The sequence below is a fragment of the Chrysochloris asiatica genome, unplaced genomic scaffold (assembly GCF_000296735.1).
Source record: "Chrysochloris asiatica unplaced genomic scaffold, ChrAsi1.0 scaffold00518, whole genome shotgun sequence".
Lineage (NCBI taxonomy): Eukaryota > Metazoa > Chordata > Mammalia > Afrosoricida > Chrysochloridae > Chrysochloris > Chrysochloris asiatica.
The window spans coordinates 120944-148531 of record NW_006409036.1 but is presented as its reverse complement, the minus strand read 5'-3'; the positions used below and the strand labels follow the sequence as shown (position 1 = coordinate 148531).

The 27588-nt window shown below is 44.3% G+C and overlaps 1 protein-coding gene across 1 annotated transcript; it reads right to left on the bottom strand.

The window, feature by feature from the left end:
• Positions 1-336: 336 nt before the first annotated feature.
• SLC1A6 (solute carrier family 1 (high affinity aspartate/glutamate transporter), member 6) lies at positions 337-27235 on the bottom strand. Its single transcript, XM_006877502.1, has 9 exons — positions 27031-27235; positions 21793-21930; positions 18502-18706; positions 16126-16168; positions 15165-15508; positions 12045-12278; positions 10310-10504; positions 1335-1469; positions 337-542 (listed from the first exon to the last, which is right to left on the bottom strand). Exons 1-9 carry the CDS (start codon positions 27233-27235, stop codon positions 353-355), a joined length of 1689 nt encoding a protein of 562 aa, XP_006877564.1. The 3' UTR covers positions 337-352.
• Positions 27236-27588: the final 353 nt, after the last annotated feature.

Genomic DNA, 27588 nt, shown 5'->3' with positions numbered 1-27588 from the left:
GTGAGTACTATTTTATTGTGAGACACGGTGGTCCTTCTTTACCCTGAACTCAGATTACTCTTTGAGAAAATAAGGAAAATAAGCCCCTTTTTGTGAACTGGAAGCTTCTCTTCTCCCAGTTCCAGGGAAGCATTTCATCCTCTTCCTTGCTCCCTGCTCTCCCTCAAATCCTCAATGTACTCAAAAGCAAAGGGAGACCTTGGGCATTTTTCATTCTTGCTCCTTTTATCTTTTCCCCCAAACAAGCTGTGCAGAACCTGTGTGTTCAGTGCGTGGTTCCCGACCGTGGCTAGTCCCGGATGTCCCTCCCCAGACCCCTCCCTGCTCTCTGGGCGGCAGGGCTGGGGACACTTCACATGGCACTCTCATTTCCTCCGCGCCCCCTGGACACCCCCTTCTCTTGCAGGGATTTGTAGGGCTTTCCCAGGCTGGGGAGGGTGAGCTCTGCTTCCTGAAGCTCCAGCTCCCGCTGAGACAGGTGTTCAATAACAGCTGCTCCGATGGAGTCCCCTAGGACATTGGTCATAGTGCGAAGCCGGTCACTGGTGGAAGAGAAGAGAAGCTGCCATTACACAGGGCTTGAGTAGCTCCAGCAAGTGGGTTGGTGGGTGGGTGGGAACTCCCTGTGCCTAAATTCCAGCCCATTTCATAACCAGAGGACCTTGAGCAGGCTCCTCCCCATCTTTTACGTTCCTCCTCTAACATGTGAAACTTAGACTGGCTCTGAGATGTTCACACCTGTTCTTAGCAATACAATTGAAAAGGAATGTTATGTGGACATCTGATGCAGAAAATTTGGGATTATAAACGGAAAGGCATAAGAGACTCAGGAAGGAAAGCATCATGAATGATGGTGTTGACATGGACATGCTGGAAACTGTCCAAATGTTCTGCCCAGGTGGGACTCAGGTCCAGTTAACCACCGCTAGGTGGGAATTCAAGTGCTACTTTTCCAGAAGAATCAAGAATTCAGCTTTTTGTTACGTCTCTTGTTTTTAAGTGTTGGGAATTCTTAAAAACACTTGCATGCCAGACCTGTCCTATGGGTTACTTTTTATGACATTTACATTTAAAAAGTGAAAGGGGAGCTCTGTTGGCTGGCAGAGAAAGCACCCACCACTTGCTCCTTCTCATCCTGCTTTCCACAGATAATTCTATGGAATTTGGGACCCAGAGGACATAGCTTAGAGAGCACCCTCGTAAGCCCCCTTTCACTCTAAAATTCCAAAGCTTTATGTCTTTGATGAGGACCCACACATTGGGCATCCTTGAGGGAAAAGTGGAGCTGATGAGTGAGGAGAGACACACCAGGGTCTAGCGTGAAGAACACTTACAGGAACCAGTCTACGGCTATGATAAGAGTGATGTCTTCTGTGGGCAGGCCGACTGATGTGAGCACAATCACCATAGTAACCAGACCAGCCTGTGGGATGCCAGCAGCCCCAACACTGGCTGCTGTTGCTGTGATACTATAAGAGGAGACAGAACACAGGAGTCAGGGGAAGCAGGGAGGAAGAGATGAAGATGAGAGTGTGAGAAAGAATCAAACAGGGAAGGGATCAGTCCTACTAAATTCCCCCAAAGCAAACCCAAACCAACTTTAATTAAATGTCAGTGCAGGTGGACCCTCTTTTCCTTTGCTGGGGTGTGGTTGTAAGCACATTCAGAGATATGTTTAAATAACTCAAGGTGGGTGGTGGTTGTGTGGCGTGGAGTCAGTTCCAACTTATATAGACCTTGTATAGGGTTTCTGAGGTTGAAAATCTTTACAGGAGCAGAAAGCCTGGTAGACTCAAGCTGCCAACACTGCAATTAGCAGCCCAACTTGTAACCCATTAATGCTACCAGAGATCTTTTGAAACATGAATAGATATTTATCAGTTGTCTCTGGGAGGTTGGAGATGACAGAAGCAGCACCTGTGGCCCAGGAGAATGAGCCCTCCATATGCAAATCAGCTACTAGAAGATTGGTTAGTACAGACCAAGTACAGCTGATGGCAATGGAACTCTGAAAAGTGGACCAAGTTTAGAGCCCAAAGGAGAAATTGTCTAGGGTGCTGAGAGAATGAAATAATAAGGATTTTAGAAAATGAAAAGGCAGAACACATGGGGGGACATGATAAAGATGCTGGCCACCATCAAGTAGAGGGTCAGACTGGATCAGGGGCAGACTAGATTTTATCTCTTGAATCAACTCTGGTTACCTGGCATGTTGTGGTTAAGAAGGATTCTAAATATACTGCGATTACAGGAAAACACATGACCTGTGGTTGCTGTCACTCTTCCTTGTAGCCTCTGAAGCACTTTCCTAGAGTCTATAATTGTCAACACTGGAGTCACTCAGGACAGAGTTCAGATTGATAACTGTATCAGAATAGGAACTGAGCAAACCCCATTTCAATAGACCTGTCCACTAGCCTACCACTCGTCTGTGGTTTGTCATACTGTAGTGGCTTGCGTGTTGCTGTGATGCTGGAAGCTATGCCATCGGTATTATGAACACCAGCAGGGTCACCCATGGTAGACAGGTTTCACTAGAGCTTCCAGACTAAGACAGAATAGCAAGAAAGAGAGACTGACTACTTCTGAACAGTTAGCCAAAGAAAGCCTTATGAACAGCAGTGGAACATTGTCAGATATAGTATTAGAAGATGAAAACATTATGAACAGCACCAGAATACAGTCAGATATACTGCCATAAATTTACCACCTCAGGTTGGAAGGTACTCAAAATATGACTGGGGAAGAGCTGCCTCCTTAAAGTAGAGTTGACCGTAGTGGCACAAATGGAGTAAAGCTTTCGGGATCCTTCATTTGCTGATGGCACACAACTAAAAATGAGGCGAACAGCTGTAAACATCAATAATCAGGACATGGAATGTAAGAAGTATGAATCTAGGAGAATTGGAAGTTGTCAAAAATTAAAGGAAACAAATAAAAATTGATATCCTCTGCATTAGTAGTGGAAATGGACTGGGATTGGCCATTTGGACTCAAGTAATCCTATATGGTTTACTATTCTGGGAAAAACAAATTGAAGAGGAATGGCATCACACTCATCATCAAATGGAACATTTCAAAATCTACCTTGAAGTACAATGCTGTCTATAATAGGATAATATCCATACACCTACAAGGGAGACCATTTAATACCATTATTACTAACATTTACACACACCAACCACTAAAGCCAGTGATGATGAAATTGAAGAGTTCTACCAACTTCTAAAGTCTTTTAACTTATCAAATATGTAATCAAGATATGTTGATAATTACTAGTGATTAGAAACCAGTAAGGGTCACTAGTTGTAAAATATGGTCTTGGTGAGAGAAATGATGCTGGGGAATGCATGATAGAATTTTTCAAGACCCATGACTTCTTTAGTGCCAATACCTTTTTAAAACAACATAAAAGGCAGCTATACATATGGACCTCACCAAATGGAATGGGAGTATGGTGGCTCCATACAATAAGCACTGGACTGTGAATGAAAAGGTTTGTGCCTCGAGCCTGCGAGCAGCTCCATGGGAGAAAGATGAGGCTTTCTGCTCCGGAGAAGATTTAAAGTGTTGGAAACCATATACTGAGTCAGAGCTGACTCTACAGCATGTGACAACAACAATACACATGGACCTCATCAGATGGAATACACAGAAATCAAATTGACTACATCTGTGGAAAAGATGGTGGAAAAACTCCATTTCATAAGCCAAAACAAGGCCGGGGCAGACTGTGGAACAGACCATCAACTAACTGTTCATATACAAGTTCAGGCTGAAGCCGAAGAAAAGGAAAACAAGTCCAAAAGATCCAAAATATGACCCTGAACATATCTCACCTGAATTTAGAGATAATCTGAAGAACAGATTTGATGCATTAGACACTAAAGATCAAAAACGAGAAGAGTTGTGGGATGACATCAAGAACATTATACAGGAAGAAAACAAAAAGTCATTAACAAGGAAAGAAAGAAAGAAAAGACCAAAATGGATGTCAGAAGAGACATTGAAACTTGCTCTCCAGTGCAGAGATGCTAAAGCAAATGGAAAAAATTAGGAGGTAAAAGAGCGGAACAGAAATTTTCAAAGGTCAGCTTGAGAAGACAAAGTCTTCTACAGTGAAATGTGCAAAGATCTGGTGTCAGAAAGCCAAAAGAGAAGAACACGCTCAGTATTTCTCAAGCTGAGGGAACTGAAGAAAAACTTCAGGCCTCGACTTGCGGTATTGAAGGATTCTATGGGCAGAAAGCATCAAAAAAAGATGGAAGGAATACACAAAGTCATTGTACCAAAAAAAAAAAAAAATGGTCTAGCCACAGAGGGCTAGAGTAGAGAGTGAAGTGTCCAGATGACATGAAGTGAGGGGAGATACACAGGAATACCCATACTTGCAGATAGTACCCATCTGACCTAGCTTCAATGGCTGGATGATCAGAATTCAACTAGAGGAAGAAAGAGGAAAACAAGAGTAATCCGCAACAATTTGTTGAACTTGACCTATGCTCATGGATGTAGTAGCTTAAAAGACGGAACAAATATTCACAGCAAGGATCATTCTCACCCTCTCTATACACAGGGTTGATAGGGATGGGCAACTTAGACATTGGCTACCTAAAATGGGTGGCTATAAAGGCACGAAGTGACTGACTTACAAGTTTTAAAGAGGGAAGTCAGTTTCAGAGGGTGCAGGGAAGGTAGAATCTCCACTGAGTGATTTTCAACCTGTCTAGATGGGGCTGGTGAAAGGAGATGGGGATAAGACTCTTGTGGTTCAATAGTGAATTATTGTTATCAGGACTGATTGCGATTGTTCCAAATGTAAACATAGATGTTTTGTAACAAAAGGAGAGGAGTGGTTGATTTTGCAGTCCAGGAGCAGAGGCCCCTGGGACCATCAAGGGAGAAAAGCGGAGTGTGGGACCCTATCCAGAGAAGCAGCGATGCCAGAGATGGAGGCAGAGACGATGATGTGGAGAGATGGAGTGGCTGGGAACTCTGGACTCAAGGAGGGAGAGGGGCTGTGGGCTGGCGGCCAGGGGGCAGGCTTTCAGGGTATGCCCTTTGGTTGTTTGAATGGTTATATATTCCTGAGTGCTTTAGTGTACATCCAAAAAACAAAAACAAGGAATAGAAGCAAATGCTATTGAATGATGATGCATGGAGGGGGACTGTAGTCATTGCAATGAAAGGAAATGCAATAGGATGAATGTAAAGCTGATGTTCTCCCATATAAATGATCACTCAGTTCACAATAAAAACTTAAAAAAAAAAAAAAAGAAATGGTCGATGTTCAACCATTTCAAGAGGTACTATATGATCAAGACCCAATGATGCTGAAGAAAGAAGTCCAATGTGCATTGAAGGCATTGGCAAAGAGCAAGGCTCTGGGAATTGACGGAAAACTAATTGAAATCTTTCAACAAAACCATACAGCACTGGAGGCAATCACTCATCTATGCCAAGAAATCTGGAAGATAACTATCTGGCCAACTGACTGGAAGAGATCCATATTTGTGCCCATACCAAAGAGGTGACACAACATATGTGGATATCATCAGACAATATCATTAATATCACATGCAAGTAAAATTTTGCTAACGATAATTCAAAAATGGCTGCAACCATAAATTGAGAGAGAACTTCCAGAGTTCAAGCCAGATTCAAAAGAGGATGTGGAATGAGGGATATCATTGCTGACATCAGATGAATCTTGACTTAAAACAAAGAATACCAGAAAGATGTTCACCTGTGCTTTACTGACTATGCAAAGGCTTTTGATTGTGTGGATCATGACAAGTTATGGATAACATTGTAGCGAATGAGAATTCTTGAACACTTAATTGTGCTCATGAGGAACCTGTACATCAACCAAGAGGCAGTTGTTTGAACAGAAAAAGAAAACACTGAATGGTCTAAAATTAGGAAAGGTGGGCGACAGGGTTGTATTTTTTCACCATACTTACTCAATCTGTATGCTGAACAAATAATTTGAGAAGCTTAATTTATATGAAGGAAAACGTGACATCAGGATTGGAGGAAGACTCATTAACAACCTGCAATATGTAGATGATACAACCTTGCCTACTGAGAGTGAAGAGGACTTGAAATACTTACGGATAAAGATCAAAGACCACAGCCTTCGGTATGGCTTGCACCTCAATGTAAAGAAAACAAAATTCCTCACAACGGGACCAATAAACAACATCAAGACAAATGGAGAAAAGATTGAAGTTGACCAATACTTCCTTTTTGCTCTTGTTGTTGTTGTTGTCAGGTGCCATCGAGTCGGAACCGACTCATAGCGACTCCATGCACAGCAGAACAAAACAATGTTCGATCCTGGGCCAACCTCACCACCGCTGCCACCCCCGAGTCCATCAATGATGCCACCTGGCCGATCCATCTCGTTGGAGGTCTTCCTCTTTTTCTCTGACCCTCCACCCTACCCAGCATGACATCCTTCTCCAACGATTGTTTCCTCCGGACTACATGTCCAAAGTAGGAGAGACGAAGCTTAGCCATCCTGGCCTCCAAGGAGCACTCTGGCTGCACTTCTTCCAAAACAGATCTATTGGTTCTTTTGGCAGTCCATGGCACTTTTAGTATTCTCCTCCAACACCACAACTCAAAGGCATCAATTCTTCTACGATCCTCTTTATTCACTGTCCAGCTTTCGCATCCATATGAGGCTATTGAAAACACAATGGCCTGGGTCAGGCGCACCCTAGTCCTCAAGCTGACATCTCTGCTCTTCAATACTTTAAAAAGTTCCTGTGCAGCAGATTTGCCCAGTGCAATACGTCGTCCGATCTCTTGACTGCTACTTCCGCGAGTGTTGATAGTTGATCCAAGAAGAATGAAGTCCTTGACAACTTCAATCCTTTCTCCATTGATAAGAATGTTGTTTATTGGTCCAGTGGTGAGGATTTTTGTTTTCTTGACATTGAGATGCAATCCATATCGAAGGCTGTGCTCTTTAATCTTCATAAGTAAATATTTCAAGTCCTCTTCACTTTCAGCGATCAAGGTTGTATCATCTGCATATCGCAGGTTGTTAATGAGTCTTCCTCCAATCCTGATGCCACGTTTTTCTTCATAGAACCCAGCTTCTCGTATTATTTGCTCAGCATACAGGTTGAACAAGTATGGTGAAAGAATACAACCCTGTCTCACACCTTTCCCAATTTTAAAACTTTCAGTGTTCCCATGTTCTGTTCGAACAACTGCTTCTTGGTCTAGGTACAGATTTCTTAGAAGTACAGTTAAGTGTTCTGGAGAATACTCTTTTTGCTCTTATCAACCATCAATACTCATAGAAGCAGCAGTTAAGAAATCCAACAACAAATCCGCTGCAAAGACCTCTTTAAAGTGTTCAAGAGCAAAGATGTCAGTTTGAGGACTGAGGCGCACCTCACCCAACCCATGGTATTTTCTATAACCTTATATGCATGCAAAAAGTTGGATGATGAATAAGGAATACCATAACAGAATTGATGCATTTGAGTTTGTGGTATTGGAAGAGAATGTTGAGAGTACCAAAGACTGCCAAAAGAACAAACCAATCTGTAAGTACAGCCAGAAGGCTCCTTGGAAGCCAGGATGGCCAAACTTCATCTCTCATACTTTGGACCTGTTACCAGGAGAGACCAGTCCCTGAAGATGGATATCATGTCTGGTAAAGTGGAGGGTCAGAGAGAAAGAGGAAGACCCCCAATGAGATGGACTGGCACAGTGGCAGCAGCAATGGGCTCAAGTGTAGCAATGATTGTGAGGCTGGCCCAGGACCGGGCAGTGTTTTGTTCTGTTGTGCATAGGGTAGCTATGAGTTAGAACCAACTCAATGGCACCTAACAACAACCCCAAATTTTTTTCAATAGTATTTTTTTCAAGACCAGTGACAGTGCATTGTACATTACAGAAAGCCATTCAGAGAGCTCATGCTTGTAAACTTTTATACAGTGTCTAGCACCCAGCGAGTGCTTTATAAATGTTGGCTGTCATCATTAACAACAGCACAGTCATCATCGCTGCCAGCACCACCACCACCATCCTGACTATTGGTATCTTTTTTCTTCTGTAGACTGGATCATTTCTAAGGTCAGAAACCATGTCTTATTTTTCCCTGCATCACTGGGTCTCTCCACAGAGCCTAGTGTAAAGAAATCTTCCAACATATGCTGTTTTTAAAAAGTGTTTGCTGTTAAGTTTAAACTCTTGGCACAAGAATCCTCCCCAGATTCTCTCTACCCGCTTTTCCAGCCTCATCTTCTATCCCCCACATTCCCTCTAAGCTCCAGTCTTGATGAGCCACTCTTGACTTTTAAGGTTATTGTTGTTGTTAAGTACCGTGGAGTTGGTTCCAACTCATAGTGACCCTGCAAAGTGTTTCTGAGGCTGCAAATCTTTACAGGAGCAGAAAGCCTCATCTTTCTCCTGAGGAACAGCTGATAGTTTCGAACTGCCGACCTTAAGGTTAGCAGCCCAATTCGTAACCACTATGCTACCACAGCTCCTTGACTTTTAAGGTAGTGATTCTCAGACTTGAGCATGTGTAAGAATCCCTTCATGGGTTGGTTTAAAAACAATTGACTGAGCTCCATCCCAGAGTTTCTGTTTCAGTTAGATTGCAGTCTAATTGTTGTTAAGTGCCATCAAGTTGCTTCAGATTCATAGTGAGTTTGTGTAGGGTTTTCAAGGAGCGGTTGGTGGGTTTGAACCACTGACCTTTCAGTTCAGTGCTTATCTCACAGCATCACACCAGGACTGTATCCCAGGTGATGCTCCTGCGGCTGGTCCAGGGACTACACTTTGAGAACCAATGCTCTAAGGTGCTAAAATCCATTTACCTGCTCCCTCCTTTTCATCTGGCCAGCTCCTATTCCTCCTTCCAGATTCAGTCCAGGTGTTAACTATCCATTAAGATTTCACTCACTGTCTACTCTTCACCACTAGTTTAGATGCGTGTGGTTTCCCCAACACAGCACTTTCCACACTGGGTGGGAATTAGAAGTTCACTCACTGACTGCCCTACCAGACTGTGAACTCCTTCTAGGCAGTGTCTGTACCTTTCATATCTTTGGATCCTCCAAATATCAAGCACAGTGGCGATCACATAGCATCAAATGAATATTGGAGCAAGAAAGGAGAAACAAAGGCAGCCATCCACTGACAAAGGTACTGCAAATCTTCCCAAATTAGTTTTGTTCAAGGAAATGAAGACCTAAGGTAAGAAACTGCCTCTGGGCCTCTATCAGCAGAGTCGTCAAGCTTGGTCTTCTCCCGCCTCTGAAAAACACTTCACAGAAGCCGAACTTGGGAGAGTTGTGTCCTGCATGCCTCGTACAGATTTATCCAATTCATGCAGGGATCTGAGCATTATCACCCTTCCATCCCACTTCCTTACACCAGAGCTTTTTCTATCCGCATATACTGTTTCTAAAAAGGAAATGGTTTGCCTCTACCTCTTTGAGATGCTTGCAGACAGATCTCATGGTTGGAGTGCTCCCCATGTTGTAGTAGTCCTCCTCACTATTATAATAGTCCCTCCTCCTTTCCTCTTGCTCTTTCTAAATCCTCTTTAATCAGAGTCTGGATTTGTATTTTCTTTGACCCAGACAATCCCATAGAAGAATGGAACTTACATTCTAGGGAGGGGAGGCAGACAGCAAAAAAGTTCACCAATTAAAGATACAGACTAATGCAGAGGGTCAGTATCTGATATATAGGAGGATATGAGTCCTGACTGGTGTGGTGCTGTGGGTCAATGCACTGGACTGCAACATTGGATTGAACCTCAAGGTCGGCAGATTAAGTACACCAGCGGCTCCTTGGAAACCCTATACAGGGTCGCTATGGATCAGAACCGACTCGATGGCACTTAACAACAACAACTGAGTCTAAGAACAGGCATGCAATTTTAAATGGGCTATTTGGGGCATGCTTCTCTGTATAGGAGGCATTTGGGAAAGACCTGAAGGAGATGGCAATGTTTGCTGTTGTTTATATAATGACTACAGTGGCATTCCTAGATGATGGGGTTCAAGCATCCCTTTTACATGGGGTCCCAGAACACCTTGGAGAAAGGGATCTTCCACCATAGTACATGAGAGAACAGACTAGAGAAACCTGCCAGCTCCTGGTAGCCTCAAAGTCATACCTTTAGCCTCATCCAACATCCATTACTCTCCCAACATCCACCTCTCTTTAACATCTAGAACTTTCCTAGATCTCCTCCCTCTGGCTGAGCTGCCTCTGACAGGACCTCTTTGGTCTCATCTGCCCGTAGGGCCGAACCCCTTGGGTACCTTACCTGATGGTTGTAATCTGGCCCAGGTTGAGTTCGTAGTTGTTGACCTGGGCAATAAAGATGGCGGCCAGGGCCTCGTAGAGGGCAGTGCCGTCCATGTTCACCGTGGCTCCCACAGGCAGCACAAACCTGGTGATGCGGCGATCCACACCCAGGCCCTCTTCCAGGCAGCGGAAGGTGATAGGCAGAGTTGCAGAGCTGGGGGAGAAAGTCCCAGGACTGAGACCAGGAGGTGTCAGGGTGGGGCTAGGGTAGTCCAGTCATGGGGCAAAGAAAGGTTCCCCCTGAGTACACTGAAGGTGTAAACACGGGAGCTAAAGCAAGGGCTTGGGGGAAGAAGCATCACCTTCTGAGACTGAGAACTATGGTGAGGAAGTGGGAAATTTCATGATCAGGTCCACCCAGCAATGGGGTCCCCCAAGCTGGAGGTCTCTTGGCACACTTAAAGCCAATAACTAGAAACTAGTTTCTACTACTGGTTCACCCTGACTTTCTACTCCTTGGAAAGGGACCAAGGGTCTCGTAATTTCTCACCCCTTAGGTCTAAAAGGAACTCCTGGTGTGGCCCTGTGGGTTAATGCGGCACTTGACAACAACAACATGGAAGATCCCTACTTGCCATTCCTGATGTCGTCTCAGGAACAATTCAGCTTCACTAACCCCTTGGCCTCTTTCTCTACCACTTCCCAGAGGAGGTGTTGGTAGTTATGTGCCACCAAGTCGGTTCTGACTCATAGCGACCCTGCAGAGGGTTTCTGAGGCTGTAAATCTTTGTGGAAGCAGAAAGCTTTCTCTATTCCTGGAGTGACTGGTAGATTTGAACTAGTGACCTTATGGTTAGCAGCCCTGCTTATAATCCATCATGCTACCAGGGCTCCTTTTCCAGTGGGGAGGAGGAGTGACTTAATTGATTCATAAGTTTAATCAAGGAGGAGGCATTTCTCTGAGAGCCAGCCTGGCCCTAAGACACACGTTCTGGTAAGCTTCATGTCCTGCAGTGAGATGCCTGGACCCACAGGGCGGGTCTCAGTGCATCCAGCTCTGCAGTAAATAGAGAACGTTGATTCTCAGGTGCAGAAGTAACAATCTGGTTTGGCCACAGATCAAAAGGCAAGTTTTCTAATCAGCATTATAGATAGGATATTTTCCTCCATCGACTTGGTCCTTGTGAGATCTCTGAATTTGGATGGGGAAAGAGATGTCTTTTATTGACCCCCCTAAAGCCTGGTCACACCTGGTGTGGCGCTGTGGGCTAATGCATCAGACTGCAAAATTGTTTGAACTGCAAGTAAAGTGGTTCAAGCACACCAGCCGCTCCTTGCAAACCCTATACAGGGTCGCTATGGGTCGGAATCAACTCAATGGCACTTAATAACAACAACAAAATAGTAAAAACAAGAAAAAAGACAAGGATAATCCAGAGATTTTCTCAAGGGGAAAGGGGAAATTCTGGGCTAGAAATTGAGAATTTGGGGCATTGTGGAGCCTTTGTTCTAAACTCAAACTTTGTACCTGGTTCTCCATATGAAATGGGGAAACAGGAAGAAGAAGAAGCAAGGTCAAGCGAGCCAGCCCAGGAAAAATAGCAGCTACTTGGAGACTTTTAGGAGCTCTTGGCACACTTGCACAACTCTGAAGAGGTGCCTGTGGTAGGGCTAAGGGCAGGATTCCTAGGAGAACTGGTGAAAGAACAGGAGTAACCCAGGGAGGGAGGAAGTGGTGGTAAACAAGATCATACCTGGATGACGTGCCCATGGCAGTGATGAGGGCCTGCAGCAAACCCCCGATGAAGGGGAAGGGATTCCGGTGGGTGATGAGGAAGTAGATGAGGGGGAGGACACCGCCAGCATGGAGGAACAAGCCTACGATGACTGTCAGCGTGTACATGCCCAGCTGACCCCCCAGAACGGCCATATCTTCCATCTCCAAGATCTTCCCAGCAATCAGGAAGAGGATGCCCACAGGTGCATACCTGGACCAAGCCAGATACCTATTAGGGCTCCCTCCTGTAACCACACCCTACAGGAGACTGTGGCAACCCCAATGTTGTGCATTAATTTGCCCATGTGCAGCTCTAGAGCCAGGCAATGCCCCCTATATCAGCCTTCAACTCACCCCAAGCCTTCCCCACACATAACAAATGGGCTGGAATCCACAAATGTATTCCACTGCCTCCTCTTGTCACTGATCGACAGCTCACATCAGACAGTAGGATAGTTCCTACAGCTCCAGATTGATTGTGGTTCTTTCCCTCCTTGACTCTTCCACTCAACCTCCCAACGCCTCCCAAAAAACCACTCTTCAGGATCCCTGGCTAGACATTACCCAGACAGTCACCATCTCTAGCCTTCTAACTTCCTTTGTGGATTGCTACAAACTCTTTGCCCACATTTGCAAACTTTATGTTCTTCTCTTTCCTATACACTCACCATGCTGGAACTGTTTAATCTGGATTTCCCAGACAACCTGCCCTAAATAAGAATCCTTTACTCACTCACTCAACAGATATTTACTGAGCTCCTACTTAGTCCTTGCCCTCATGGAGCTTACATTCTAATAGGAGATATAGTTGGTCTTAGCTGATTCTAAGCTGGTGTTAACTGCTGTGATGATGGTATGAGTGGATGGGTATACTTTACAGTGGATGACCCTCTTGGAAGAGGTGACACTGAAGCTGATACCTGAATGATGGAAAGGACGATGTATACATGGGAAAACATTGCAGACAGATGTGACACGAGATGGATGTGAACTTGGAATGTTGAAGAGCAGAGAAGATCGGTGACGCTGGAGCAGGGCATGAAAGAACGAGAGGCAGACATGAAAGAAGCTAGTTAACTGGGGACTCATCCATGTGTCCACAAACCAGTCTAGTTCTTGTTCTTGTAAGTTTCATTGAGTACCTCCATCTTTTCCCACAACCCAGGCTTCAATTGTTTCTCTTCTCCTTTTAGAAACTGACGTCTAAGCTTGCTCACACTTATGGTGGATAGATTTTGAGAAACTAGTGCTATAGCTTGGTTCAGAAATAATGAGATTCAATCGAAGGTGGTGAGAATGATAATGAGGAAGGTTGCTCCAGTCACATTTGTACTCCCCAAGCTGGGCTCACTCAGGGTTATCCTAGAGGATTGGTGGATGTGTTGAGGAGATGCCTCCAAGTCAACATGCCTAGAACTGCCACTGTGGTCACTCTGTGAATCCGTTTCTCCTCTCCCTTGCCTCCAGCCTTCTACCTCAACCTCTGCAAATTCTCTGATCAATTCTCGATGACTCCTTTCCTGCTATACTTACTCACCTTGTACATCCGGAGGTGTTACCCAACGATGTCGGTGACCATTGTAAATTCATGGTTCTCAATTTCAGTTGGGTCTTCAGTACTTTTTTGTTCCTTTGCTTGCTTATCTTTGGTACCCTCCCTCTCTTATTCCCCTCAGTTGATTTTCTAAGCTCTCACTTTAGCCTCGAGTTGCCTATATAACTTGCAAACTATTTGGGATGATATACAGTTTTGCCCAGTTAGGGACCAGCCGGACTTGTTGGCATCTTTTCCCACCAGTCCCCAACTTATCTTATGCGCCTACCTCCCCAAACACCCCACCGCTCTCCAAACAACTCGTGTTTTTTCAAGATGTGCATGTTTTCTTCCCTCTGCTTGAAGTACCTCTCCTCTCTTATGGTCCTGTTGAATTCTTACTCACCTTTTAATGCCCAACTAAGGGATCATCTTTTCTGTGACTTCCCCTTACCTTCCAGGCACAATTCACGGAATACATCTCTATTCACTGCTCACATCTCCACATTCCCAATGCTTTTTTTTAAAAAAAAAAGTCACTTTACTAGGTTGTTGTTAGGTGCCGTCAAGTACGTACTGACTTTGCAAGCTCTCTGAGGACAAGAACTGAGTTCAATATCTCTATATTTAAGAGCTGAAGACAAAGTTGGTAGGGGAAATGTCTGTCGAATGAGGAAGAAAGTTGGTGTAGGAGTGAAGGAGTTTACAAAGCAAATGATGAATCAATTAAGGAGTAATAAGTGAATGGAAAATGAGTAAGGAAAGGAGCAAATGAAACATGATTGAGTGAGTGGGGAGGGAGTGAATGAATGAACAAGTGAGTGAATGAATTAATGGCTAAAAAGTGGATGGATGAATGAATGAAACATTGAGTGAATGAATGAGAGCTGAGTAAGTGGGTTAATGGATGAGTGGATTCATAAATGAGTCAGTCAGTACTACATCTAATACCTAGGTGAGTTCATGAAAACATTTTTAGTTCATGAATGGATATATATGAATGAGTAAATTAGTCAGTGCATAGAAGGATGAGTAAGTGAGTGAACCAATGCATGGACAGATGAGTATAAATAAATCAATGAATGAGTGATGTCACCAATGTATGTTGTTGTTAAGTGCCATTGAGTCGGTTCTGACCCATAGCGACCCTGTAGAGGGTTTCCAAGGAGCGACTGGTGAGGTTGAACCACCAACCCTGCAATTCAAACTGACTTTGCAGTCTAGTGCATTAACCCCACAGCACCATACCAATACTCCAATGGATAGCAGAAATGAATGAATGAGTGAACCAATGTATTGAAGAATGAGTGGATGAATTATATGACAAATGCAACCACCTGAAAGGATGTAAACAGATGAATGAAGGCATCAGTGAATATAAAATATTGCAGAGAATAAGGAAGTGTATAGATTGAGTCACGGAGTTAACCAACAGACGGCTGAATGACTGTGACCACGTGTGCCAACAACTCCTTGAGCAGCTACTCTGAGTCTTGACGTTCCACCCCTGGATTCCCCCATCCCAGGTGCTATCTCTGCCTATCCCAGCAGTCTGGCACTCACCAGATAATGATGCCCACCAGCCGCATAATAGCCTCATTGAGGCTGTCGAAGAAGTCCCGCAGGACTCGGCCTTTATGCTTCATGCCACCGATGACCAGCCCAAAGGCCACAGAGAAGACCACGAGGCCCAGTGCATTGATGCCATTGGCTGAGCCGGGCACTGGCACGATCTCCTCGAAGCTCAGCACCTGGTGCAGGGTGCCCAGAGCCCTTGTGACATTTTCTAGGAGGCTGGTCCCATTGTCCACTGAGGATGGAGGAGGCATGGAGGCACCTGGCTCAGATCCGTTCTCTGTCCTCACAATGGTCCTGGTTACCACCCTTGTGCTATACTGTGTCTTGAACTGAAATAAAGAGACATTGACCCAAAACTCGGTTCTGTGGAATCACTTCGAGAAATGTCTTTAAAACACCAATTGCTGGTTCCCACACTTCTAGCGGAGTCCTGTTGTGGTGCTGTAAGAAGCATTGGACTTCTAACTGCAAGGTCAGCTGTTCAAACCCACCATCCACTTCTTAGAAACCCTATACAGGGTAACTATGAGTTAGAACCAACTCAATGGCTCTTAACAACAACACACTTCTATAGAGTTGGACTCAATGGGTCTGCAATAGGGCCCCAGAAACTGTATTTTCCACGGCTTCTGGATGATGCCCCGCCAGACTTAGCAGTCTCTCTCTCTCTGAACTCATGTGTGGGTGTCCCACCACAGAAGTCCTGGACCCTTGACCCCAGCCTTGGTGCTTCCTACAGTCCCCTCAGCCTGAGCTCCTTGCTTCAAACCTTCCCTTGATTATCACACCAATGAGAGATAATATCTTTGTCCCAGACTCTTTCAAAAGCCCCTCCCCATAGCTCTGGCAGGTCCTTCTTCCCACCGCCACCCTTGGGCTGGCCATGCAGCAGCAAGCACTCCCCCACCCTCCAAGTCTCCTTGGTTAAACTGCACTGCCCCCTGACCTGTTTGAAGCAGGCCTCCACAAGGTTGGGTGGAAACATATTTCTGCAGAAAAACATCAATGAGGGGAAGTTGTTAGGCCTTGAAAGGGAGTGTGCTACAGTAATAACAACAACATCACTAAGAATGATCATGGCAGCCAACACTTGAAGCTTATTCTAGGCCAGGTACAGAACTAAGTGCTTTAATTACATTACGTGACTTAAACCATCCTAAAGATGAGTCCTGGTGTGGCGCTGTAGGATCAGCACTAGATTGAAAACCTCAAGGTTGGCAATTCAAACCCACCAGCTCCTCCTTAGAAACCCTATATACTCATAGGGTGTCTATGAGTCAGAACCAACAAGACGGCACTTAACAACAACAACAAAGATGAGTCCTGGTATGGCAGACTCGATGGTACTTAACAACAAAAGGTTGTTGTTGTTGTTAGGTGCCATCAAGTCGGTACCTACTCTTAGCGACCTTATGCAGAGCAGAACAAAACACTGCCCAACCCTGGGCCAGCCTCACTATTGTTGCCACGCTTGAGTCCATCGATGCTGCCACTTGGCCAATCTATCTCATTGGAAGGTCTTTTTCTCTGACCCTCCACCTTACCAAACATGATATCCTTCTCCAGTACTGGTCCCTCCTGACAATATGTCCGAAGTATGAGAGACGAAGCTTGGCAATCCTAGCCTCCAAGGAGTACTCTGGTTGCACTTCTTCCAACACAGATCTGTTGGTTCTTTTGGAAGCCCATGGCACTTTCAGTATTCTCCTTCAACACCGTAACTCAAAAGCATCAATTCTTCTATGGTCTTCCTTATTCACTGTCCAGCTTTCCCATGCATAGGAGGTTATTGAAAATACCATGGCTTGGGTCAGGCGCACCTTAGTCCTCAAGCTGACATCTTTGCTTCTCAACACTTTAAAAAGGTCTTGTGCAGCAGATTTGCCTAATGCAATACGTCATTTGATTTCTTAGTTGCTGCTTCTGTGAGTGTTGATAGTTGATCCAAGAAGAATGAAGTCCTTGACAACTTCAATTTTTTCTCCATTGATAAGAATGTTGTTTATTGGTCCAGTGGTGAGTTTTAGTTTTCTTTACATTGAGTTGTAATCCATACCGCAGGCTGTGCTCTTTGATCTTCATCAGTAAATGTTTTAAGTCCTCTTCACTTTCAGCAAGCAAGTTTGTATCATCTGCCTATCGCAGGTTGTTAATGAGTCTTCCTCCAATCCTGATGCCACGTTTTTCTTCATATAACCCAGCTTCTTGGATTATTTGCTCAGCATACAGCATAAATAAGTATGGTGAAAGAACACAACCCTGTCGCACATCTTTCTTAATTTGAAACCATTTGGTGTTCCCATGTTCTGTTCGAACAACTGCCTCTTGGTCCAGGTACAAATTCCTCATGAGCACAATTAAGTGTTCTGGAATACTCATACTTCTCAATGTTGTCCACAGCTTGCCATGATCCATACAATCGAAAGCCTTTGCGTAGTCAATAAAGCACCGGTAGACATCTTTCTGATATTCTCTACTTTCAGCCAGGATCCATCGGACATCAGCAATGATACCCCTCATTTCACAACAAAAGGTAAGCGCTACTAATGTCCCCACCTTACAAAGAAACCAAAGCACAGAGAAATTATGTAATAAAGCCACACAGCTGCAAAGGGGTGGAAATGAACCTCAAATCCAGGACCTCATGTCACATCAGGGAGAACCCCTCAAAAGACTACAGGCAGCTCCTGAACTACCCCAACTCTAGGGACCCCCAAGTCAGGGACTAGGTTGGAAGTACGGCTGGCCTTGAAGCTACCTGGCAAAACCAAACTACTCTAGGTGTATCATTCACCCTTTAGTGGAATTTGGGAACACCAGGCAAACATCACCTGTCCTGTCCCCTTCCCAAGCTCCTGCAGTGACAGTCTCCTCCGTATTAAGGGTCAAAAGACCATATCCAAGGGGTTGGTGTTGTTACAGGATGTGCTCAAGGCTCCAGGGCAGAAAATAGTACCAATAAAATTTGTTAGTTATTACTGAGTCGATTTTGAGTCATGGCAACCCCATTTCTTGAAGAGTAAATCTGACCCATAGGGTTTTCAAGGCTAGGACCTTTTGGAAGCCAATCACTCGGCCTGTCTCTGCTTCAGCCAGCCATTTGTGCTACCTGGGGACTTCCCAATAAAATTAGGTTTAAATAATGAACCAGATGGCAGAAAGTGGTGCCAATTAAACTAAGTATAAAATTAACTAATTAGTTAACTAATTTTTATAAAACTAGGCTCAGCTTGGGTGTTGGTACTTCCACACTGTACCCTTTGTCTCTACGGGTGGTTGCATGCAGTGCTGGAAATTCCAACAAAAATAGAAAGAACATCACCTGACCAGGTCCATGAAGGCATCAGCTGTGGGGACGGGCTCAACCCGCCCCTCGCGGTGCAGCCCCTCCTTGGAGCCCTTCCCAGGATGGATAATGGTGACCATGAGGATGCCAATGAAGACAGCGATGACTGTGGTCACCATGTAGTACACAGCTGCCCTCATCCCCATCCTCCCTGTTGCCTTGTTGTCCAAAGATGCCATGCCTGGAGGACAGAGTGGTATACCTCATCAACCATTTTCCCAACCATCAGCTCCTTCCTCCCTGCACTGCGAGCTAAACACCCTGCCAGCAAGCACCCACTTTTCCTACACCCCACTCAAGTGCCCATCTATGATCCAATCACCAATTCCCATTCCACCATCTTCTTTGCATATCAGCATCCTTCAACCTCCATTGTTTTCCATTTGACCCATCAAACCTCAACCTATTCCATCCGTGGTCTCATCTTTATCCCAACCATACTACCTTCCTTCTATCAAGTTAACCCTATTAACCCCAACCCCATCTTGCATTTACTCCTATTTATCTCAAAGCAAAAGGTCACTGACAAAACAAGAAATAAGAAAAGACCAAAATGGATGTCAGAAGAGACTCTGACACCTGCTCTCAGCATAGAGATGCTAACACAAATGGAAGAAATGAAGAAGTAAAAGAGCTAAATGGAGAATTTCAAAGGGCAGCTTGAGAAGACAAAGTCAAGCATTGTAATGAAATGTGCAAAGATCTGGAGTTAGAAAACCAAAAAGGAAGAACACTGAGCATTTCTCAAGCTGAAAGAACTGAAGAAAAAATTCAAGCGTGTACTTGAAATATTGAAGAATTCTAGGAGAAAAATACTGAATGATGCAGAAAGCATCAAAAGAAGATGGAAGGAATACACAGAGTTACTCTACCAAAAAGAAATGGTCCATGTTCAACCATTTGAACAGTTAGCATCTGATCAAGAACCAATGATACTGAAGGAAGAATTCCAAGCTGCCCTGAAAACGCTGGCAGAAAACAAGGTTCCAGGTATTGGCTGAAAGAAATTGAAATCTTTGAACGAACAGAGGCAGCACTGGAAGAAGTCTCTCTTCTATGCCAAGAAATTTGGAAGACAGCTACCTGGCCAGCCGACTGGATGAGTGCCATTCCAAAGAGAGGTGATCCAATAGAATGTGGAAATCATAAAAAAAATCATAAATATCGCATACAAGTAAAATTTTGCTGAACATAATTCAAATATGGCTGCAACAGTACATCAACAGGAAACTGCCAGAAATTCAAGCCAAATTCAGAAGAGGGTGAGGAATGAGGGACATCATTGCTGTTGTCCGATGGATCTTGGCTGAAAGCAGAGAATACCAGAAAGATGTTTACTTGTGCTTTCAAGACTATGCAAAAGCTTTTGACTATGTGGATCATGACAAGCTATAGACAACATTGTGAAGTCTAAGTATTCCAGAACATTTTGCTTAGATCTATAATCAACACTCATGGAAACAGCAGTCAAGAAATCAAATGATGTATTGCATTAGCTAAATCTACTGGACAAGACCTCTTTAAAGTGTTACAGAACAGAGATTTCAGTTTGAGGACTAAGAGGTGCCTGACCCAAGCCATGGTATTTTTGATAACCTCCTATGCATGTGAAAGTTGACAATGAATAAGGAAGAATTGATGCATGTGAATTATGGTGTTGAAGAAAACCATTAAAAGTACCATGGACTGCCGGAAGAACAAACAAATGTGTGTTGGAAAAAGTATGGTCCGAATTCTCCTTAGAAGTCAGGATGGTGAGACGTCATCTCTCATACTTCGACATGTAAGTAGGATGGACCAGTCCCTGGATAAGGACATCATGCTTGTTAAAGTGGAGAGTCAGTGAAAAAGAGAGAGACTCCAATGAGATGGAATGGCACAGAGGCAACAGCAATGGGTTCAAGCATAACAACTGTGAGGATGGCATAGAACCGAGCAATGTTTTACTCAGCTGTGCGTGGGGCCACTATGAGTCAGGACAGACTCGATGGCACCTAACAGCCACCCTACAATTCCAGGCTTCATCTCACTATCTACTCCAGCACTGCACCTCCATCTAGCCAGCACAGTGGTGTTCACCCAGACGCCCTTTACTAATAATATACGTATCCTTCAGCTGCCGGGAATGGTGGCTGTAAATGACTCATGGTGCCCTGCTTTCCTGAGACTTGCTCTCAGTAAAACAGGAGCTGCCTGCCTCACCTGAAAGGTCTGGGAGGCTATGCCTTCGTCCCAGGGAAGCCTGTAGCCAATGACTGACTCATAGAGATATAAAACACCAGCTGGTGGGGGCACAATTTTTGTGGCTCTGTTTACATTCCAGAGCTCCCCAAGGGATTGGCAGAGAAGTTCCCCTTCTCTGAGGTATTGTTCACACTGCAGTCCTCCCCATGGGATCAAGCTTGGGGGTGCCCCTTCTCTGGGGTGCTGGTTATATGTCAGAGCTTCCATGGAATCAGGCCAAGAGGCTAGCTAGATTCTAATCCTACATCTTAGCTTCTTCCCCTATCCTGCCCTCCTTCCCTCACTTCCTCATGAATTTTTCTTAAAGAGTTCCTCCTCAGTAAATCACTTGTGCAAATACCTGCAATTCAGGCTTTCCTTCTAGGCAATCCAACCTAATTAATCATTCTTTTATGCCTTTATTTTCATCACTGTTCCCAAATCCAAAGATTAGCAAATTATTATCTACAGACCAAATCCAGCTTGCCTCCTGTTTTTGTAAATTAAAGTTTTATTTTAACACAGCCATACTTAGGTCTTTACATATTGGGTATAGCTGCTTTTGTGCCCTAATAGCACAAGTGAGCAGTTGCAAGAGCCTGTATGACCCTTGAAGCTAAAACGTTTACTAGTTGGCCCCTTACAAAACCCATTCAAACTTCCACCACCCGCTCCACCCACCACCCAGTCATCTCAGTCTTACTCAGTTCACCCACATCCCACTCCCAGACCATCCACACCATCTCCCAGCTGCCTTCCCTGACTTTCTTTGACCCTGGATGAAATGGTGTCCTTGCAGGCTGTTATTTTACTTCCAAAAAGGCACAGGGAAATTACTGAGATGAAATGGTGCAGGTCATATGAGGGCTGGGGCCTAAGTGATTGGAGTCTAGGCTTTGGCCAAGGAGTCTGGGCTAGGTGTGAGCTCCATGTTAGAGTCTATGAGCTGGGAAGGAAGACCTAGGCTTGGAACTATGCTGGCTCTTGGTTCACGTCTAAGCTCTGGAATGGGTCTGGAGGTCAACACTGGCCTGGGACTCTCACCTGTGACCAGGCTGGACACAATGAGGGGCAGCACCAACATCTGCAGCATCCTCATGAGCAGCTCTCCAGGGAACGAGAAGTACTTGATCTGGCGGTAGGTGAGCTGGTATGGGCGCAGGGCAAAGGCCAGGCTGACCCCTAGGGTCAAAAAGAGGGGTCACGGAGTGGAGTCTGGAGTCACCTCAGGCACAGACAGGGGTTCATCCATCCCAAGGAGACTGTAGGTGAGTGGAAGTGAGAGGAAGAGAAACAGTCTATGGAGTTGTTGTGTGTACCTTGGTATGTGTGTAACTCTTATACATATGACTGCATGTGTGATCATATTGATATGTGTGTAAATATGGGCATACATTAGGGTGTACATATGGTGCATATGTGACCGTGTATATTCCCTTGTGAGCATGTACACGAACCATTTGTTTACATGTCAGTTCACATGCTTATGAATATCATACATGTTTTCTTGTGTGCCTATAAGAGTAGCTTTGTGTATATGTATGAAGGGGCTTCAAAAAGTGTGTGGAAAAATCCATTATCTTTTTTCTTTTCTTTTACTTTTATCTGCATTTTATTTTTATCTTAATTTACTCCCAAGCCATGTTTCTATTTCTTCACTGTCTTCTGGGATATCTTTTTGTTTTGTGCAACTACCTCTTCTGGTTTAGGAACAATTTGTTCCTTTTCAGTGCGGATCAATTCTCAATGGGACAGGGAGCTCATGTCGTGGTTGACCCGACCATGAGCTCTGTAAGTGCACTGATGCATCTTAGGGGCTTTTTTCGTTTGGTTGTACCCCATGACCAGAGAATCCACATCTAAATCCATTAAATATCAGCATTAGACTCTGCCTTTTAAAGCATTTGCCGCAAAAAAAATTCAGTAGTCTTTTTGGGCCACCAACACTGTGTCCAACCCCACTGTGTTGGCCTGGGCATGCCTTCCAACTCTACCACTGTAATGTTGGAACTCATTGTTTCTGTAAAGTAACACTTTTGGATACTAGATGGCCTTTTGGATATGCATGTCCCTGATTGTTTGGGCAGTTTCATGGTTGTTCTTAACATGGACCTGAAGATCTGAACATCTTGATTTGCATGGTTTTGTGTGGTTTCTCAGGGTCAAGTGGGTAGCAAACTATTTCATGAGATCACCTCAGGCCATTTCTGAAAAGAGCTCCATTATCTTTTTTTTTTAAACATGTTTTATTGTGAATTATGTGATAGTTTACATGGGAGAACATTAGTTTTACGTTCATCCTATTGTATATCGTTTCATTGCCATGGTTACAATTCCCTCCATGCATCATCAACTCCATTATCTTTAAATTCCATTTTTCCACCAAATTACTGGAGACCTCTCATATTATTATTTTCAAACCTAGAGGTGTATATGTGTCCAGACATGTTTAGGTGTGAGTGTGTACTTAAACACATATAGATTAAATTGTGTCGTCCCCGCCCCCACAAAATATGTGTTGGAATCCTAACCAAGTGGCTGTGAACCTGGTTGGAAACAGGGTTTTCTTTGTTATGTTAATTAGGTCATACCCAGGTAGTTCTAAATGTACAACTTCTGAGTTATAGAAAAGGAGCTCTGTTGACACACTCAAGTGCTCCACTGCCAACCAAAAGGCCAGTGGTCCCAACCCACCAGACGCTATACTGGAGAAAGATGAGGTACACTGCTTCCCTAAAAACTGTTGTTGTTCTTAAGTGACGTCAAGTCAGCTCCCACTCATAGCGACCCTGTACAGGGTTTCCGCGGCTGTAAATCTTTACAGGAGCAGAAAGCCTCATCTTTCTCCTGCGGAACAGCTGGTAGTTTTGAACTGCTGACCATGAGATTCACAGCCCAATTCGTAACCACTACGCTATCAGGTCTTCCTTTAGGCATAAGGATATTATCCTATCACAGACAACATTGTACTTCAAGATAGCTCTTGAGATGTTCTTTTTGATGATGAAAACGATACCATTCCTCTTAAATTTGTCATTCACGACTTAAACCATAGGATTATCTAATTCAAAATGGCAATATCAGTTCATTTCAGCTTACTGTCTATTAGTTTTCCTAGATTCATACTTCATACATTCCATGTTCCAATTAGTAATGGATGTTTACAGCTGTTTATCCTCATTTTGAGTTGAGCCCCATCAGCAAACTAAGGTCCCCAAAGCTTTATTCCATTCATGTCATCATAGTAAACTCTTCTTGGAAGCAATAGCTCTTCTCTGGTCATATTCGGAGCGCCTTCCAACCTGAAGGGCTCTTTTTTTTTCTTCAAGTTTACAATTTAATGGTTTTAGTAAGTTTATAGCACAAACATCACTATAACCTATTTTAGACCCGTTCCATCACCTTAGGAAGATTCATCTTGCCATGATGCCTTCAATTTATTCTCCCATCATTAGTCTCAAGAAACCACTGTTCTCTATCTCTAATACTTTTCCTGTCTTGGACATTTCACAGAAAAGAACTTATACAATAAGTAGTAGCTTTTTGAATCTGGATTTTTTTTCTTCGCATAATGTTTTTGAGGCTTCACATAATGTAGTATGTATCAGTAGTTAGTTCCATTTTGCTGTTGCCTAGTATTTCATTGAGTGGATTTACCTCAGTTTCTTATCCATTCCTCAGTTGATAGGCATTAGGAGATTCTACTTCTTGGTGCTATGAACCTTAGTGTACAAGTTTTGTGTAGACTTTCTTGTTAATTGACACTGAATCAGTAAAGTGGTCTGCTTTAGCAGATTTGACTAATGCTGTATATTCTTAGATTTCTTGACTGCTGCTTCTATGAGTGTTGATGGTTGATCTGAGCCAAAGGAAGTCTTTGATAACTCAATCTTTTCTCCAGTTATCATGATGTTATTTATTGGTCTAGTGGTGAAGAGTTTTGTAAGGGCTCTTCTTTTGGCACTGTATCTGATATTGTTCCGCTGCTATTCATAAGTTTTTCAGTGGCTAGACATTCACAAGTCGGCCGCTTCTCCTTCTTTCTAGTCTGTCTTAGTCAGAAAGCTCTGCTGAATCCTGCCCACCATGGGTGACCCTGCTGGTATTTCAAATACTGGTAGCAGAGCTTTGAGCATCACAGCAACACTGAAACTACCAAAGTATGACAGATGTTGTTGTTGTTGTGTGCCGTGGAGTCCGTTCCTACTCATAGCGACCCTGTACAGGGTCTCCAAGGCTGTAAATCTTTACAGGAGCAGAAAGCCTCCTCTTTCTCCCACAGAACAGGTGGTAGTTTCGAACTGATGACCTTGAGGTTAACAGCCCGATTCGTAACAATTACGCTACCAGAGCTCCTATGACAGATGAGTTGTGGTCATAAAGATTATAACCTTGGAAATCATGAGGCAGTTCTACTCTGTCCTTATAGGGTAGCTGTGAGTTAGAACTGACTCAATGGCATGGGTTGTTGTTGTTGTTAAGTGCCGTCGAGTCGGTTCCGACCCATAGCGACCCTGTACAGGGTTTCCGAGGGTGTAAATCCTTACGGGAGTAGAAAGCCTCATCTTTCTCCCGCGGAGCAGCTGGTAGTTTAGAACCGCTGACCTTAAGGTTCGCAGCCCAATTCATAACCACTACGCTACCAGAGCTGCATGGGAGTTATTTAAAAAAATTTTTTAAAAAAGATTGGGCAATATGATACCCACGCACATTGTGGGGGAAGACAGACAGTATGTAAGGATCATCTACAAATCATGGACCCAAGGAATGCATGCTCTGGGCCACCAACAAGGAAGGACTCCACATGGCAGAGACCCTGATTAGTACGTTTAGCTCCAGTCTAATCTCTGATTTCAAAAGCTCCCCACTTGTATTTCTGTTACAATGACACTAGAAAAGTATGACAGTTAGGACAAGAGAAAGACAGGAACATTTATGAGTTCTTGTGTGGTCTTGACATGTGGGTACTTTGTATTCATAAATGATCACATGTGTGACCTATTGATATGTGTGTTCACATTTGTATGTGCACATGGTGTCTATGTGACAGTGTACATTTGTTTCTAAACATACCCATGTGCTTCTATCTGTGGGTCAATACACATATGAGTATATGGGTATTCCATGTATGTACAGGAGCGGCTTGTGTGACTATGTGTTGCTGTCTTCAAACATGGGATGCATGTGTGTCTGAACATATTTATGTGCCAAGTGTGTATTTAGCCTCATAACTATGTGAATGGGCGTGTGCAAAGAAATAAATGTGTATGGTGTATCAATGTGTTCTGAAGGGCTGGCATATGTGTGCACATGTGTATGGAAGTTTATGTGCTGTACCCGCATAATAATGAGCTAGGGTGTATGTATTCACATGTAAAATGTGTGTTTGTATAGTATATACAGAGGTCTGTGTGCATACATATGTATCCAGCATCTGTCACAATTTGTTGTCCTGTGGTGGCTTGTGTGTTATATTGCTGGAAGCTGTGCCACCAGTGTTTCAGGTACCAGCAGGATGACCCGTGGTGGGCAGGTTTCAATGCAGCTTGTACACTAAGACAGGCTAGGAAGAAAGGCCTGGCGATCTACGTCCAAAAACCAATGAAGACCCCATGGATCACAATAGAACATTGTCCAACTAACTTGCATTGGACACATCATCAGGAGCAATCCGTTGCTGGAGGAAGACATCATGATTGGTGAAGGAGAGGACCAGCAAGGGCCAGGGAGACCCCCGGTGAGATGCACTGTCACAACAGTTGCGACATGGGCTGGAAGATGATACAGGACCAGCCTATAGTTCATCGTTGTCCATGAGGCATCATGAGTAGGAGCTGACTCAATCACGTTGTCGTTATTAGCTGCCCTCCAGACGATGCTGGCTCATGGTGACTCATGGTGTGCAGAGGAGGGTTTTCAAGACTGTGCCCTTTTGAAAGCAGGCTGCCAGGTCTACCTTCTGAGATGTGTCTGGGTGGTTCCTTTCCACCCGTATTTGAGCGCTTAACTGTAAACACCGCCCAGGAACTTCTATGCCTATCTCGCACATATGTATAAACAACCCATAGTTGTTTGCTTGAGTCTGTACTGCCTGTGTGAGTGTGCACTTAGACAGGTCAGGGAGTTGTGGCTGGCGGTGTGTTTCTGTGTGAGTATAGAAATGTGCTAGAATAAATGTAGATAAAATTAAATTGGGTGTGAAACAAAGAGATGCAGGTTCGGCAAGGTCCAAAAGTCCCCGCCCCCCAGGGATAGGACCCGCCCCTCTGGGAGCCCACTCACCGATGACCACCGCGCTGACAGTCAAGAGGATGAAGGCATTGCGGCGCAGGAAGCGTAGCACGTGCTCCCGGGTCATAGTCTGCAGGCGCAGGCGGGTGCGGAGTGCTCTCTGTTGTAAGCTCTCCTGCAGTTGCTGCAGGCAGCCCACCCGGCCCAGCCGCTGGCCGCTCTCCCGTAGAAACAAACTGTTGGCGTGGCTGCTCATCGTCTACCTACCAGGAAAGGGAAAGCCAACGGGTCAGACCAGGTGAGGGGAGTGTTCGGAGCGAGGTGAGGGGGGCTTCACAATCAGCACCAATGGAGCAAAGCCTGTGGAAGTAAAAGCTCGCAGGGCCTTCATTTCCTGATGGGGCACAACTCAAAATGAAAAGAAACAGCTGTAAACATCCATTAGTAATCAGAACATGGATGTATGAATTGTGAATCTAGGAAAATTGGAAATTGTCAAAAATGAAATGGAATGCATAAACATCAGTATCTTAGGCATTAGTGAGCTGAAATGGACTGGTATTGGCCATTTTGAATCTGACAACCACATGGTTTACTATGCAGGGAATG